General features: G+C 40.5%; 1 protein-coding gene across 1 annotated transcript in view; it reads right to left on the reverse strand.

Annotated features, from left to right (window-relative positions):
• mgat4a (alpha-1,3-mannosyl-glycoprotein 4-beta-N-acetylglucosaminyltransferase A) overlaps window positions 1-16795 on the reverse strand; it is a 43193-nt gene that overhangs the window by 8909 nt on the left and 17489 nt on the right. The window contains exons 2-8 of the mRNA XM_042494458.1: window positions 14051-14218; window positions 12867-13007; window positions 4369-4502; window positions 4204-4250; window positions 3296-3409; window positions 2182-2257; window positions 215-329 (exon numbers count right to left, since the gene is read on the reverse strand). Of these exons, the coding sequence (XP_042350392.1) occupies window positions 215-329; window positions 2182-2257; window positions 3296-3409; window positions 4204-4250; window positions 4369-4502; window positions 12867-13007; window positions 14051-14218 (795 nt within the window). The remainder of the gene's footprint in view (window positions 1-214; window positions 330-2181; window positions 2258-3295; window positions 3410-4203; window positions 4251-4368; window positions 4503-12866; window positions 13008-14050; window positions 14219-16795) is intronic.

A 16795-nucleotide genomic window follows, 5' to 3' on the forward strand; every position in this document is an offset into this window, starting at 1 on the left:
AATAAAATCTCCATATTTCCTCAACCAGCTGCTCCGGATCCACAATAACATTTGACTGTTTATCATAAATCCTACGAGTCTTAAAAGTGGTTTTGAAAAACTTAATTTGAGTTAAGGGAATCAGTTAACAATTTAGCCAAAAAGGTCACTGTTCTGCAGATCTTGTTTTTTTGACAGACTGCAGAGTATTGATCAAGTGCTTAATGGACTGTACCGATGAAGCCCAGCTGAGAGAACTCCAGGATCATCCAGTCCTCTGACGAGAGCTGCAGGGCAAAGTTCTTCATAGTGGCAAAGTAGTTCGGCTTGGCCACAATGTCGTCCTCCAGCTGAAGGAGCAGAGAGAACAAAATGTAAGACAGGAAAAACCACTCCAGGAGTTGGGGTTCATTCTTGATGGAGAGGGTGAGAGGCAGAAGGGGGACTCTGCTATGTTCACTCAAGGACAAAACTCTGGACCGCTTTAGGGAACACTTCTGAGCTGCTACACTAAACTAGATTGGCAGTAGAAGTCAGACAGGAAATACCTCTTCCCTCCAGGTGAGAGCAGAGAATGGAGATGACATACCCCATGCATGAGACATAAAGATAGGAGATTAACAACACAGTGAAACTAAACCATGAATGGCGGGCGTTAGCACTTCAAATCTGCTCAGAGTAAACATTCATATAAACATTCCCAAATTGGACGCCTAGTTTCGCCAAGAGGACAGATAAGAGCTGTAGAAGTCTAAGAGGATTAGGCTCAGAATAAGTGAAACCGGCTCCGGTCTGATGAAAACAACGCTGGCTCTGATGAATGACTGTGACGACACGCATTTGCTTCAAGTACCCGGCATGTTTTAATTTGGTGTGACACGCTTCAAACTAAAACGAAACCAGTGTTTGCCTGGTAACAGGCTTTCACGCTGACACATATGAGTAACTGTCTGCAGAGGCCTCCTTCAAAATGTATTCCAACAAGTTGCTAAAGGAACATTTATTTTATTCATTTATCTATTTTCAGGGGATCTATTATGCTCTTCCATTTTTTAGATCTTATATGTAATATGTAATGTCAAAATGAAGAATGTTAATGTGAAATATGGTCAAAGTTTCAATAACGAGGCAAGCGTGTGTAAAATTGATCCCTTTGAGCAAAAAACTCAGGTTTCCTGCTGTTCTGAATACTCCTTTTCCAACATTTTTTCCACTCTGGCGACAGTATGGCATCATAGTGTGCCGGATATCTTTATATGGTCGTCTGCTCAGAGCATTGTCAATGCAAGTGTTTATTTTATGTAGCCTACACTGCTAAATGAAGCCACAAGCTAACATCAGGGAAACATGTAAACCTGGTTGCTGGTGTCGTAAATTTCTCCTCGATTTCAGATCATATTCCTGCTGGAACATGTCTGATTGTGTTTCGAAGCTTTCATCCAAGGGTGTCCAAGCTTTTTAAAATACCGGTGACATTAGATAATGTGAGAATATGTGGGGGCCATCTGCTTTTCGTATCATATGGGTTATTACAATTTTTAAAAAAAACGGAACGGTTTCATCCTTCAGTGGAAAAGTAGTTATCTTTCCACCATTCCTAACAAAAAATGTCTGTTGCTAGGTACCCGTTCATTTGTTTGCTTACCATCCAATTATGAAAATTAGTTCCGCCTACGTTGTTCCTACTTGGTGCATGTCTACAAACTGTATGACAGTCCTTCCATTGTCATAAGAACAAAAAAAATACAAGTAAACTTAACAATTAACCAGTAATGCGTGGTGAGCCACAAACAGTATATTGTGAAATACAGTACAAGCCACGGGGCGTTTAAAATCAGTTTGTGACCCACAACTGGCCTTTAGGCTGGACTTTGGACATGCTTGTTTTTGTTGGTGATTTTTTCAGAGTTGAAAGAGTTTTTTTTCTCTGTGGCAGTCATCACCTGGCTGCAATGGCAGTGTAGAGACAACAAGAAACCGAAGACCCAGAAATGCAAGCCAATCAAAGCAGACTGGGCTTTTTGGGGAGGGAGACTTAAACAGACAGGCACTAAAACAGAGCATTTCTGACAGAGGACTTGTAAAAGTACATTCGGGCATACAGCATGTGTATAAAAAGTGTTTTTTGACTATTAAAGCATGTAAATATGTTCTAGGAGAAACCTTAAATATGAGTATGAGCACAACAGGTTAAGGACATACCTGGACATAATAAACTCCTTTGCTCACAGCATACATCATGAGGAAGGAATAGTCCAAATTCTGCTTTGTTCGCCATCTAAACAGAAAAAAAGTCATCAACGTACATGATAAAAATATATGTGCATAGAAAAGTGAAGTAATTTTTACTGTATTTTAAAAGTCACCCTCAGCGAGAGACATACTGCTTCACATTCAAAAGGTGAATTGTGCAAATCAGGTATTCCCAGGTACACTGAACAACAGGCTCCATTTGAATAATTTATAAACCAAAGCTGTCACACTAATTGTTTGATCTGAATGCTCTGCCCTTGTTGCAGACTGACTCGTGGCTGCAGGTGGTTGTGATGCTTCCAGGGGCCAGGTGTGGAAGGTGTTAGACAAACACACACACACACACACACACACACATTTGACACACAGGTGAACAGACACCATAAATGTGAGGGCATGCCGTGCAGTTTAACTCAGCCAGGTGGTTGCTGCAGTTTCAGCAGTGAGTGAATGCAAAAAGCTTTTTTTCCGTCCCATTCATTCCGATGCATGCACACACACATATAAAACAAGGGTCTGAAAATATTTACACCATGTCTAACAAGAAACTAACTGTTCAGATTGCCATCAGAAGCATCTATGCTCACAAACACCCACATACAAACACAGCACTCAGTCCTCTGGGCCTACAGGCTATTATCACAGAACGTACTGTAAGTAGTTGGCACAAACTGCACCATAAACAGATTTCTAATGGAGCCAGTTGTTAGCCGACTATAAAGGGAAGATAAGTACAGAGGATAATAAGAGGGAGCACTACAGAGAGAAAGAGATAGAGGGTGCTGCTGCTGATGACCTTGATCTGACTTTGAGAAATGCCTGTGGAATACTAAGTACCCAGGCAGCCTACCTAAAAGCTCTCCCTCCCTCCCTCCCACTTTCCCCCTGACTCATCCTTCTTCTTTTTCTGCAATCCTCATCACGGCTCTCCTGCATTTCAGTTCTCTCAGGGCTGTTTTCTCCATGATTACCATAATGATTTCTATCTGCATTTTTGTCTAATTGAATGCCGGAGCAGTGAACATGTGATAAGAAAGACGTCTTGGCTTTGTAATTTGCTTACTTGACTCTCTCTTTGGAGTCTCCAAAAGTCTCTTTGAGGTTGGTGAGGTCGGGGTAATAGGCAGCCGGCGGTGAGATCACCTCCAGCAAGCCTGAATTCAGCTCTGTAGAAAACCTGGGGAAAAAGAAGAAGAAGAAGAAGAAGAAGGTGATGTTGACAGTGTAACACACTTTTCTCACGTTCACCACTTTACAATATTTACACCGTGTTGCTTGCCAGGGTCCAGACCTCTGTATCCACCTGTCCCAATAAGTTCGAGTTGACTAATTATGGTCTGAAAGTGTAACATGAAACGGCGGTTTCTCAGTTAAAATGAAAAACAACCAATCAGCGCCATGGGTGTTTCTGTTTATTCTGGCAATATGTTTTAATTCTTTGTTCTCTATATCAATGTGTTGTTTTACAATTTGTGGAATTAAACTGAAAATGTGGTATTTTATCCAATGTGTGGTAATCGAACTAATGACTAAGGAGAGCTCTGGACCCCGTGGATGGACCAGCTGGGAACCACTGATGAAATTAAAGCACTATGTATGAGTGTATCGAAATTAATATATATGTCAAACTTAAAGATGTGCTATTGTGTGTAACTTTTTTTTACTGATTATGAGAGGGGTACCCTTTTTTCGCATGAGCGCCTACCCCCCCAAAATGTCTTTGCACGGCCCTGGTAAGGACTTAGTCTTTGCACACACTCTGGTGTAGCAGTGGTGCTGACCCATTCAGGAAGATATATTGGTCTCTTGTGATTAGTTAGGGGAAAATAAAATCCCCCTCCCCCACAGAAAGCGGTTAGGGTGGAAGCTATGTCAGACGATGGAAATACAGTGAAACAAGTTGACAATTCTGTCTGATATCTGAAAACCTTTTAAAACCTTTATCTGTAAGGGAAGCAGATGTGTACTCACTCTTTCTCCAGGCCAGCAACCACGCTGTGCACGTAGTCCACATCAGTCTGCAGACACAAAACCAGGCAGACACATTAGACACACAGACCTGCTTCACATCATGTTTTAACTCATTGAGCAGAAGCATCATGCAGGGATTCATACTGTGCAAAGGTGATATCTCACCTCTCCAACGAAGACAATAATGACACAGTCAAGTTTCTCCTCTGGTGACAGCTTGTCTATTAGTGAACGCAACGTCTCTGACAGATAAGACTTCACCTTCCGCTTCACTGTGGGGATCCCCATCACCATGGTAACTGAGAAGAAGAAGTAGTGTGAGGTGAGAACAGGAAGTGTCGAAGGCTGCAGGGGTGCCGGTTTAACCGAGTGGATCCAAAAATCAAATAATCTTTGCTTGTTAGACGACGGCTAATTACACTGGCCTGAATCCACGAGAACAGAAACTCGTGCCCAGACTGACAGATGGCAGAGGGAAGCATGACTGATGGAGGTAGTTTGGAATGCATTTGCACTACCTACCAGGCTGCATGTTAATACAGCAAGCCTTCTTTAGCTACAGTCTTACACAATGTGAGTAAAGCTATTTATTCCAAAAACATACATTTCAATTTACAACTTGAGCAGAGAGTCACTGAATCACCACATAGAGGCAGCAGTGTTTGGACTTTAGACAGAGGTAACAAATATTTATGATAGCTGGCACTGATTCAGTATCATTCTTTATCTAGAGATCTGTAACGCCTAGCTAAATAACTTCATGAGCTTTTACTGCCATCTAAGTAAATAAAGGCAGACGTGCCAATGACAACTGCAATAAGACAAACAAACTAGAGAGCAGAAGTGAAATAGAGTTTCAGAGATTGTCTGGCAACTCTGTTCTTATCAGCATTCACACATATTTTTACCAATAAAATTTCAAAGCTGATGATCACCTGCAAGCTAAGAAATGTCACAAGTAGGAGCAAAATCAGCATTCAGCTGAGGACGGGCTGATGAAGAGAGACAACGGTAACACAGGAAAGAGTGGAAAAGACAGCAGCTATTGTCATTTCCTTACTGCTTGATGGTGGTTGCAGCTAAACAGACGGCCTCTTCTTTAGTGTTGAGAGATTCCTCACAACAGAACAGACAGTCGCAGATCTAAAACCAGTTCATTTCACTCTCTAGGAAACAATGATCACTTTCACAATCAGAGAGCAGAGAGTGTTACAGCAAGCCCACACTTCTGCTAGTGTGACAGTAATTGTGAAGATGAACAAGTTATCGGGCTCGTTATCTTACAATGAATCAGTGTTTTCCTCACGCTGAGGAAAATAAGTCAAGACAGCAATGTGAAATTGCCTATTAGCTTGTGTGCTCTCTTGTTTCACGTTTCTCTTTCTGCATGGTGTGCTTGCCCTTTACTCAATTCAAAACCTACATTCACAATCTTTTTTGCTTTTCTTTCAGTGAAAAAAAGAAAAGAAGGTCAAGTGATGTATTAATGGAGGTTACAGACAACCAGCCCTACAGGCACAGTAATTATTGTGAAGCACATGGACCGGGGCTAATGCATGCATGAGTTTTAAAGCCGTAGCATGCTGACTGAGCTGATGTGGGGGTGGGGGGGCTCAACAAAACAAACTTGAGGTGCAGAATGAGTGAGCAGCGCAGTGGTCTCCTCCAGAAAGGCTGCAGAGTGATCTGTGCAGCGTGGAGAATCTGTCCCACTTTTGCTTTGTGTTTCTCACACTAAGCTCCGTGTCGTATAGCGACACCCACCACCACTAAGAAAGTAGGTCGAGGATGAAAAGAGAATGTGGGAGGAAGGAAAAGAGACAGAGAGTGACAGAATAAGGGAGGGTGGCAGACAGTGAATGAGTGATAATGCATGCAAGTGCAGCCCCGGCACGACCGACTCTGAGACTGCCCCTCCCTGTGTCCCTTGATCAGCCTGGACGCCTCACTCTGTCATCCTTTCATGTCCTTCTGAGAAAAAAAATAAAAAAGCAAAACTATCTACATTTATGTCCGCTTCTCTGTCACATCTGTGAAAAGGACTGATCTGGTATGCTATGCACACAAAGGAGCTGGTGTTCAGCTGTGTTTATAACATCCAGCAAAATATTGCTTCATAATTTGCTTAAACATAGCATGCAAATGTTTTGTTTTTTTTCTGATGAGGGACCACAGATACACATATTGGATGAGGTAAGAGACAAGGAAGAAACTGACATCACTGGATCCTTTAAAAAGATACACGCTTCTGTGTTCAGGCAAATAACAATTATTTTGACTTGAGAACTCAATTTAAGTTAAATATGTCAAATTTAACAAATAAAGACAACACTTATTTAAAATAACTTAAGTATTAGGACATGTTAAAAGAACCATAAAAAATGACATATCTGTAACATTTAAAGAGAGCATGTATTATTTATAGTACTATTTTGAGAGGAATGCCCCAAACATTGCAGTTTTAATAGCCCAAGGTTTTATTATGTTATATTATTATTACAACTTTAAATCTTTTAAATAATTTTTGCATTCCTCTTATCTTTTTTCTTTCATTTATTCTGTATTGTCTTATCTGTGAATTGTGTTGATTTAACTTCTCTGTTCAGCACCTTGAACGTACCTCTATGTATAAAATGAAGCAGCATTAAATTAATTAAAAAAGAAGCCTTTTTAATGATCAACTAAAATCTTGTTTTGGTAAAATTCAGGAAAAACGCAACTGTCAGGCAATTTAGGAATCAACGGTCTCATGTTTTCATACTAACAATGTTTTTCTGCTAAGGATGAGAGGCATCTGGGTACGGTATTTTTAATGAAAAAAAAGCTTTCAAGGTCTTACAAATTACAAAGCCTGAGGTACATCTTGTGTGTGTGTGTGTGTGTGTGTGTGTGTGTGTGTGTGTGCGCGTGCGCAATCCACAGCCTGAGTGGATAACGTATTAAAAGTCCTTCTATTTTTATAAAAATGGTCATATCTCTCCCACTCTAAATTTATCCTGTTACTTAAGTGGTTCGTTCAATAAATTGAATCTTCATAACAAGGGGCCTAGGAAAAAAAGCCATCAATTATCAGTCGAAGCCATCATAAATCCAACTCTCAGTTATATGGATGGAATCATCCAAATAGTCCTGCGTACCTTTGCAGAAACAGTCATATGCTCCTTGTTGTATTGGTCCTACTTGCGTGGAATTTAATACTTCACAAAACAGCTTCCCCAATGAAATAAAGAAATTTAGGGATGCACCGTTTTATCAGCTGAACATTAGTATCAGCCAATATTCTTCTTGTTGATTGCCATCAGCCTAACGACAAATATGATCACATTTACTGATGACAGCGGCCGATGTTTTTCTGTTGTGTCACAGCACTACTGCACAGCTCAAGACTAGCTGCATCCTAACAGGACGATTGGAAATGTGTTTGGAACGAACACAGATCTTCCCTGGGATGCCTACAACAATGTAAAAATGTTAACCTCTTTTTAGGAGGTGACTTCAAATAAGCCTGCTTGGTTTTCTGCTTCTGTCTGCACCGTTTACTATTTGTTATTTTTGTCATTTTGTGCATGTTATATTGTGCAAAAATAAAAAGGTCATCATAAACATCATTCCTATGGACAGTGTAAACTCACTATCGACAAGTACTTTTTTCCTGATCAATGTTACTACAAATTTGTGTTGAAATCAGCAGGAGAAGGGCCTAATTAACATTGGGTTTAGCCGCTAATGGTGGGAACTAACAGCAAACAGAGGTTTCATTGAGTTATATTATGATGTGCTCAAGCTCGGTTCATGAAAATAAGTATTGGGTGAAGGTTAATTACAATGTAATCACAATGTGTGCAAATGGTATGGAAAATAGTATTATATTAAAACGGGAATTATGATGTATTATATATGGCAAAAAGGCGTTCAAAGCTGAATGTTATCTTTTTAATATGTTTTCTATGTAAAGGAAAGCCTGTTTCATAAATGTGCATGGCGGAGTTTGAATTTCAAACAATTCCATTAAAACAAAAACAAAATGAACAACAGCAAAAAAATCGGTATGGCCCAATGGTTACTTAAAACATTGGCACAGTATATCAAAATTGTTCCATCCCTAAATAATTCACAGTATTCTACTAAAAAAAACATGATCAATGGTGCTAGCCTCACAGCCTGTAGGTAAACAGTGAACATACACAGAGGTCACACATGCACACTGCCTGACGAGAACAGCGCCCAGTTGTTGGCCATGGGTAAACAACTAACTTGATCATTAAATTCAAACATCAACATGTGGCCACTCAGCTCTGATAGTGACCCTGTGTGCAGATATTTGAAGGTGAAATGCACCATGCAACAGATTTGACATGCAAAGCTGCTTTGACATGTGTTACAGCTGACAGCTGGAGAACAGAACCATGTCCTATTTTTCTCCCTCAGTGTTGCATTGCAGCGATGCAGCCAGCCAAACACGGCCAACACATAAGAAAAAGGAGGTGTTGTTTTTTGAAATCTTTTTTTTTCTTTTTTTTTTTTTGAAATCTGAAAGTTTTGGTTTGTGTTTGCAGATGCAATTTAGCCAAAAAAATGTCTGCACGAAGGGTTAGGTTTGATGTAGGTACAAGATTCCAGCACAGCCCTGTGTTAGAAGACAGGCTTCGTATGTTGACAACCTACAGAGGTGTCATTAGTTGCAGATTAGATGTTGGTGATTAGATTGTGTTTGATTAGTGAACTGAGATCACAACTGCACCTGTTCAGGCTGACTGAGTCATCAACAGAATCAGGGGTTTCTGTGCCGATAGTGTACAAGGTATGAAATCAAAGGCAAGAAACATAATTCAGGTTAACCAGCAAAGAAGCAACATCATATTAATGTCAGTTGATGCCTCTTTTGCACAGAAGCAAAAACCAGTGCTGCATTATAAAAAATACAATTGGCAGCGCAATCAGCAGCAGTGAGTGGGATGCCGGCGAGGTGTCAAAGCACTGGAACTGCCAACAGTTAGTCAGGACGCCTGCACTGACAGCAGTGTGATCTGGAGGAGACTGTGTGAACCTTTACATGTGTTACAGGTTCAGACACATGAATGTCTGCACTCTCCTAAAGCCAAATTGGGGAGAAAAAAATCTTAAACTGTATATTTGACATGTTAGAAAGCTGGTCAGTGTAAACAAATGGTGGTGTTGCTTGGCAACAAAATGAGTGCTGACTGTGTGTAAAAGGGCACAAGTTGGCAGTCTGGAGGCTCGCTAAAGGCCTTATGTGTGTTTGGAACAAGCAAGGCTGCATTTACAATAATGTTCTTTTGTTGGTTTCAGTCTAAAAGCGACTCCATCAGGCTCTGCTCCAACCATCTCAGTCTCTGAGGTTGTCTGAACTGTTCCTTCCCGTAATGCTTGTTCAATTTAAAGGGAGATGGTGCCCTAATTTGCACGGCTATAAATATCCCAATGTCAGATATGCTTAGACCAGCAGAGAAACAAGAGGGAAAGTGAAGAAAGAATAAAGACAGAGAGAGGTAGACTAAGGGCCACTGACACACCAAGCCAGAGGTCAACCTTTGGTCAATGTTGGGCCATCAGTGAGCGTCTGTTGCCTAAGTTTTTGTCGCATGTCAGTGCAAATTATATCGTCTTTTTCAAAGTGAAGGCCGGCTGGACTGCAGTAAAAAACACACACGAATAATGTAAGTCACAAGCCGCAGCCAAAACAAGCATGTCCAGATGTGTGCATCACTATTAAATATCCTCTGGAAACGCCTCTGCTGTGTTGTGATGTATTATGTCACATTTTCTTAGTGTTGTGGGATTTGCAACATTTCCTTGTGTTGCATGATAATGTGTTGTGGTATTTGCAGGGCGTTTTCCAAATGCTGTATCCCTCTTACACGACGGACAAACGAACAATAGATGTCGTAAATAACAGTTGAATTACAATAATGACAAAAAGGAAAGAGAAAGAGAGAGGGGAAGAGAAAGGGAGAGATGCACAGAAGTAATGGTTACAAACGCATGTCATTTAACAGTAATGATTGTTGTAAAATTACTAAATGCACTCACTGATAGCATGTTATGTTATGTGCAAATATTGTGGGTGTTGATAAAAGTCGTGGAGGCGTGACTCATAATAATGGTAGTCTAAGGTTGTGTCAAGCAGGATCACAGCATCGCCACAACCAGGACCCACAACACAGACGTAGCTTCTGACAGGACAACAGCAACGGCAAAACCAAGACCACAATGTTTAAAAAGGACTAATGAATGATAGAGAACAGGGATGGCTGAAGGCACTTTTGCCAGTGGCTAATCAAGTATGTCATGCACGGGAGCTGGACAGGCAAAAACTTCTCTGAGGTAGTCGTGTGGGTTTCTGTGACCTATCACCACTACAGAGATCCACACAATCATTTCCCAGTAGCAGTACCTCTTGCTTGGCTGTGCATTCCAGTGAACACAACTGATAGTGTTTAAGAGTGGGAAGCTGGTGAGAACAAAGCAGTGGGCAGTTACTGACATTATCAGTGGCTAGACATCCTCTAGAGAAAGCCAAGAAGAGCCTTAAAGGTAGCAAACACCTGCCCACCTGTCATGAAACCAGACAGACCGGCAATGACTAAGGCAGCAGTGATAGGCCTTGCATTTTTCCTTGCATCCTGTGGGAATACCTTGCACTCATTGATGAAAGAGGCTAAGGGCCAGGGACAAGAACCTCCCATTTGTTCCCAACATGTCTCTCCTTCTTCTCCTCTAATTTGTCTGGGGCCTCTGTTCTTCCCCGAGGTCATTGTCATTAGGAATGTGGAAACACCACTTGAGCTGTTCAGCCCCTAAACTTGCGCCCCAAATTCACTCCACCTATCACACTTGCAAGGCCAGATAAGTAATCCTCTTAGAGAGAACTTGATATAGCAGAGGTCACATGCTGAGGGGTGAAAGAAAGAAACTTTAAAAATAAAAATGGGGCTGCTGAAAAGTGCAGTGAAAAGGGAGAAAAAATAATCATATGAAAGAGGAGGCTAATGACAGACAGCAGCTTTGCCAGGACATGTTGTATCTTTAGCTGCATTTCCACCAAAAACATTCGGTACAGTACCTTTAGAACCTTAACACCTACGAACACATACCTAGAACTTACATCTGTTGAGCATTTCCACCGCAGACAGTACTCTTACATGTGGGCGGGGTTATTGACATTCACTGCTGCATCCAGCAACACTCGCTGTATTTCCTTCTTTACTGGTGATACAAAGGGAAGTCTGCACCCCGTTGATTATCAACAGAACAAGGTTGCACGCCAACATTTCCAGAACATAAAAGAGTAGGCTAGAGTGAGAGTCTCTTTCCATAGGATATTTAAAAATAGTGAGTTTGTGCATTAGGATAGGATAGGATTACTTTATTAATCCCCAAGGAGGAAACTGGTCTGCCACCACAGACATAACATAAAAACAACAAAAACACCAACAGCAACAAGAGAGCTACTAAAGACCAAAAGGTCGATAGTCAAAGGGAAGGGTGGTCAAACAAGGGGAGGGGTGTCATACAAAGTGCAAAAGTGCTAAATACCATCATGTAAAAAGACTCTTTGTCAGGCAAGAGCAGGGGTTTAGTACTGCTCGAGCACACTGAGTGACACTCTGACATGTTTTTTTAACAGGTGAGGATTAGAATATGCTGTTCACATAATCTGGTTGTAATATACATTTTTTAAATGCCTGAAGATCCACTTATCACTAAGAGTGCATGTCATCCAACAAAGACAATGAAAAAAGATGGAGTGGTCAAAGTTCTCATGCTTAAATTTAAGGTATATTGATGGATTAATGTCGTCAAAGAATGCACTAACATTACAAGGAAATGTTCCAGCTAACTAGTTGCCGGCAGTCGGCACAGTGAATGAAATAATTTTTTTCTCAGTATAAAGCTGCTGCTAGAAGGTGCAAAACATCCTTTTATTTTATAGTATAGCCCTGAGCAGAGAATGTTAAATCTCATCTGGCCAATAAGCGGACTGCAGGGTTTCTAGCTCCACCTTTTACTACCTGACCATGAGGGGTGATGAAAAATGGGGACGTAAGGAACGGTTCTATTGGTACCGTCCACAACTTTTCACAATAGAAACACAAAATATGCTGAGCTGAACTGACCTGCTTGGTGGAAACGCTGCTTTTGTGAGCTTTGTAAAAGTTTTGCAGTGTGAACTAGTATTGATGGAGTATTTGCCAACGTAAACTTGCTTGGTAAAGCACTTTTCAAAATGGTACAGTGCGCCTCTCAGGTTCAATAAAAGAGAGGACAACAGATGAGCAAACACAAAGTGCATGTCATAAATATAAAGTAGGATAGAGATGTGAAAGCAAAAGGGAAATCCCTGTTCAATCAAGCTAAGATATACAACTTGTAAAGTAAAGGTGGGAATTTACACTGTACATACACTATAATTATCTTCCTCTGAATATCTTCTTTAGAATGATTCTGCTACAGAGCTCGGTCCAGAGGGGATACTTGTTGTGAACAAGTCACTTGTTGAGGCTTGGTCCTCTCCCCGGTGTAATGAGGATGTCTAGAGGTTTTTACCGTGTTTGTGTAGTGTGCAGATTCTGGCAAAAAGCCTCATTAATCATGGAAGTTACTGCTGTGTTGAATTTGCTGCGTGCGTGTGCGCTTCTCACCTCCTGTGCGGCCGAGACCAACCTGCACGGCAGGGTGCAGGCTGCCCTCATTGTTGAGTAGATGAGGCAGGTGGTGGTAGATATTTGGCACCTGGAGAGGTTTTCTATTTGCGAGCTCCTTCAGTAGTTTCTGTGTCTCATCTGAAAGCAGGCACACAGGGAAATAAGTTCAGTAAAGGCCTTTTCGAAGTTACCTCAAATGGAGACAGGAGTGAAATTATGCTGACTTTTTAAGGCACCACCTGTTACTGTGCTCCGGTAGAACAGTGATGCTTTATCACAAAATCATTAAATAAAAAATCTAACTGTACACAGCAGAATTTCTGACATCTTTATATGTACATGAATTCTCACTGGCTGCAGGAGCTTGTCTCTTGTGACTTATACCATACTGCAAGCTGTACACATTCATATTGTATTTCCCCTTATGCAGGGCTCTTGATGTTTTGCACTTCCAGCCAATATTAAGACAGAATCATATAATCTAATTGAGTATGGCAAGAAAATTAAAATCTAAAAATGTCTGAACAAGCAGAATAACTGCCATAACATCAATTCAAATAAAACTAAAATGACATAATTTTCAGTTTCAGAAGCGTAACACTGGCATTATGATAATGCAGCTGAATATAAAATGGACTTTTCATCTTAAAACTGGCAGACAGTATGCAACATAAGCTTAAAGACAAAAATTGCAAACTAGACTTTTATTTAATCATGTGCTGTGCCAGGCAGTGAAATGGTCTTGAGATTGCTGTGTTTCTGCCAGCGGGGCTCTCTCACCAAGGTAGTGGTTTTGGGGTTGACTGGAACAGCTATGCAATAGAGGCCTGTGAAGATCCTGCCACTCTGATAACAAGCGCAATAAACTGTCCTTTTATTTTCATTAGAAAAATGTAGTTAGCTCTTTAAGAACCAGAACATTTGCATTTTTTTCTGTGTTTTTTGAATGGAAACTCCCACTCAGCCGTTATCAAAAAGAAGGTGAAGTACGTTACAGCGCCGTTCCCCACACACAGCGACACATTTAGATTCAATATAATACTGTCTTTGTACTGTATAAACACATTATTGGACCCATAGTTAGTGTATTAGCTACAAAATCAAATGACTAAAAAGTGTAATGTTTTAACAGAGTAAAAGCTCAGTTGGAGTTAATGAGTCTTAGTGTGTTTGTCAGTTACCTGAGAAGTTTGTGAGAGCATCTTTGCTGTTGTTAGTCTCAGCGATGGCACGTCTGAACTGCTCGAGGATGTTGTTGAGTTCAGACGAGCGCTGCAGCGTCCTGTGCTCGGCCACACGAAGGCGCTCTTTCAAGGCATGGAACTCCCGCTGGTATGCTATCAGCTTCTCTATAGGGAGAAAAAAAGAACGGAGGCGGCATTAGCAGATGCTACATAAAGGTCCTATGAACTGAAAATAAAAAACGGTCAGATAAAAGCATCACTTTCAGCTCAAGGGCCAGGGTTTAGCCACGAAATAAAAACATCTAGAAAGACGTGGCAGATCCAAAACTTAAACAAATCTATCACTTGGAGAAGTGCAGTAGAGTAAGTCTATTAGCATTATTGAGATTTGGCTAAAACATAATGTATCTGAAATCTGAATGTTTTTATATTACACTGCCTTATCAAAGCAATCAACTGCAGCTTACGTTCAAGTGCCGGCTAAACCAGCATGTTCCAATTTTAACTATTCAAGGGTGATGAAGACTTTGAATTACTTAAAAAAAAAAAGGTCAATGTCGCAGCAACAACATACAGTAGAATGGCTACAAATCCATTACTATAAATCACTCAGAGAGCGCTCACTTCTGTCAGTGCTGAAGAGTACTAAATGAGTTATTTGAGCTGTATGTGACTTTTAGAGCATGAACATGGCAGCAAACTATTTGCTATGCAAATATATAGTGCACAGTAAAGGCGTCCTAAACAAAGGATGACGTCAGACTCCCTCTGGGTGTGTTGTTATCCAGTCCTCTCTTCTTTCTGTTGTGGTGGACGGTACTGCCACACATGCATGTTGATGTATGAGGGCCTGTGTGTATCCCACTGGTTAGTTATTTGCTGTCACTTAACACTGCAAACATATAGCGATTGCTGCTGATGACACTGTCCCAACCCACAGTGGTGGAACATTGTCTTCACAGAAGTGTAGCCTCCTACCTTACGGTCCTTCCCCAAGCTAACATATTATCTCTGTCAGCACTTTTTTAGTTGTTGGTGCTGTTAGCACAGTTAGCTGCAACAACCAGCATTAGCCAACTCCATGTTGAGAGCCATGTGCAGGCAATCCTAGCTCAGAATCATACATTTACTCTAAATGTCATATACAGCTTATTTAATAAGATATGTTGTAAGGTTTTAGCTCTGCATAAAAAAAAACAGGTCATGATAAATATTGATACTTAATGTGTACCAGATTGTTTTAATTCAAGCAAATATACAAGTTTATAAGTTTATAAGAAGATTAGCTGCAGCATTCTTCATGAGGTCTGGTACATACTCATAACATTTACAGTGTGTAACACATACCACACATAACATGTAACAGTAAAAACAAAACAAAACAGTGCTCATAATCACATGGTAACAAACATTCCTATGTGGGAGCTTCCCAGTAAAGACGCTCCTTATTTGACCTTTTTTGATCCGTTTACTGGAGCAGTTTGGAGCAGAAATGCATTGGATCTGCAAGTACTATCAGAGAGCTACTTTTTCAATTTGCTCACGAGAATTTCTAAGATTCTAGAGGGATTTACAGCACTTGTCCCACAACTGCTTTTCAAATCTCTGGACTATTGCTGTACCATATGATCAGCGACAATAATACAGCACTCAAGAACAAGCCGCCATTTACCTGCAGCATGTTTTTTTTTTAAACTGAAAATTACTTTTGAGGTTTAGAGGCAGTTTACCGTGAACATGCCAGGGAGCCTGTCCCTTTGAGGGTTCTTATCAGAAAGCAGAAGTTTAGCGCTTAGTGTAGGAGTATTGTTAGTACAGGCTGTGAAATTCAAAGAAAAAGGGAGCACCTGTGGTCTGTTGGTGGGCTGAGATCATAGATATATATAATAAGTTGGATACTGTGGAGTGAGTTAATCTAGCAGTGAATCTTACTTTTTTTGTGTTGGGTTTCTTTCCTTTTCTTCTTCCTTTTCTTTTCTTCTATATGTTAGATATTGTTCTGCCATTCACCTGCTTTGGTGTTGCACAAGTACTTAGTTCATTTTTGAAAAGCACTTTATGAGTTAAAGTATATAAAGTATATATATAAGGATATATCATTTTAATATAGTATTTACTATTTTTTTTGGAAATTATTAGAAGCAAAGATTATTTAAAGCCAAAAAGCACGTGTGGCATTGATTGACAAGCCTAAAAAGCATGTATTAAGGCCCTTTCACACCTTACTCATTTGATTTTCATCATGTGTGATAAAAACTAAAATTATAGGTGTAAAACCTCGACCACTGCATGGACCGCACTCAACAGCTGAATCTCGGTGCGACGAAAAGAGGCGGTCTCAGCCCGGGCTAAACTGAAACATGGTTCAGTTCATTTCTGGTGTGAATATATTTTTTGGATGGTTCTCATTTAATTGTAATTAGGGCTGGCCCCTAAAAGAGATTCAAATCATCAGTCGGAGACAGTAAAATCGAGTGAGATTGCTTGAAGTCGAGCCATCTTCTTTTTTTTCTGTGCAGTGTACTTCTGGGGATGTTTTGGTCCCCAGATTTTGCTGCGAGTGAGTCTTCTTGACTTTTAGACTACTCTTTGCTATAGAGCTACAGACATGCAGGCAGCTGCAATGAGAAGGAGAGACCTTGTGCTGAAAAGTGGTGAATTTACAGCACATAGAAAGTAAATACAACACAGTCTCTGGCTTTTGCTTGATAACTAGTCATGGCAAAAAATGTTGTCACACAT

This window comes from Plectropomus leopardus, chromosome 10, assembly GCF_008729295.1.
Source record: "Plectropomus leopardus isolate mb chromosome 10, YSFRI_Pleo_2.0, whole genome shotgun sequence".
Classification (NCBI taxonomy): Eukaryota; Metazoa; Chordata; class Actinopteri; order Perciformes; family Serranidae; genus Plectropomus; species Plectropomus leopardus.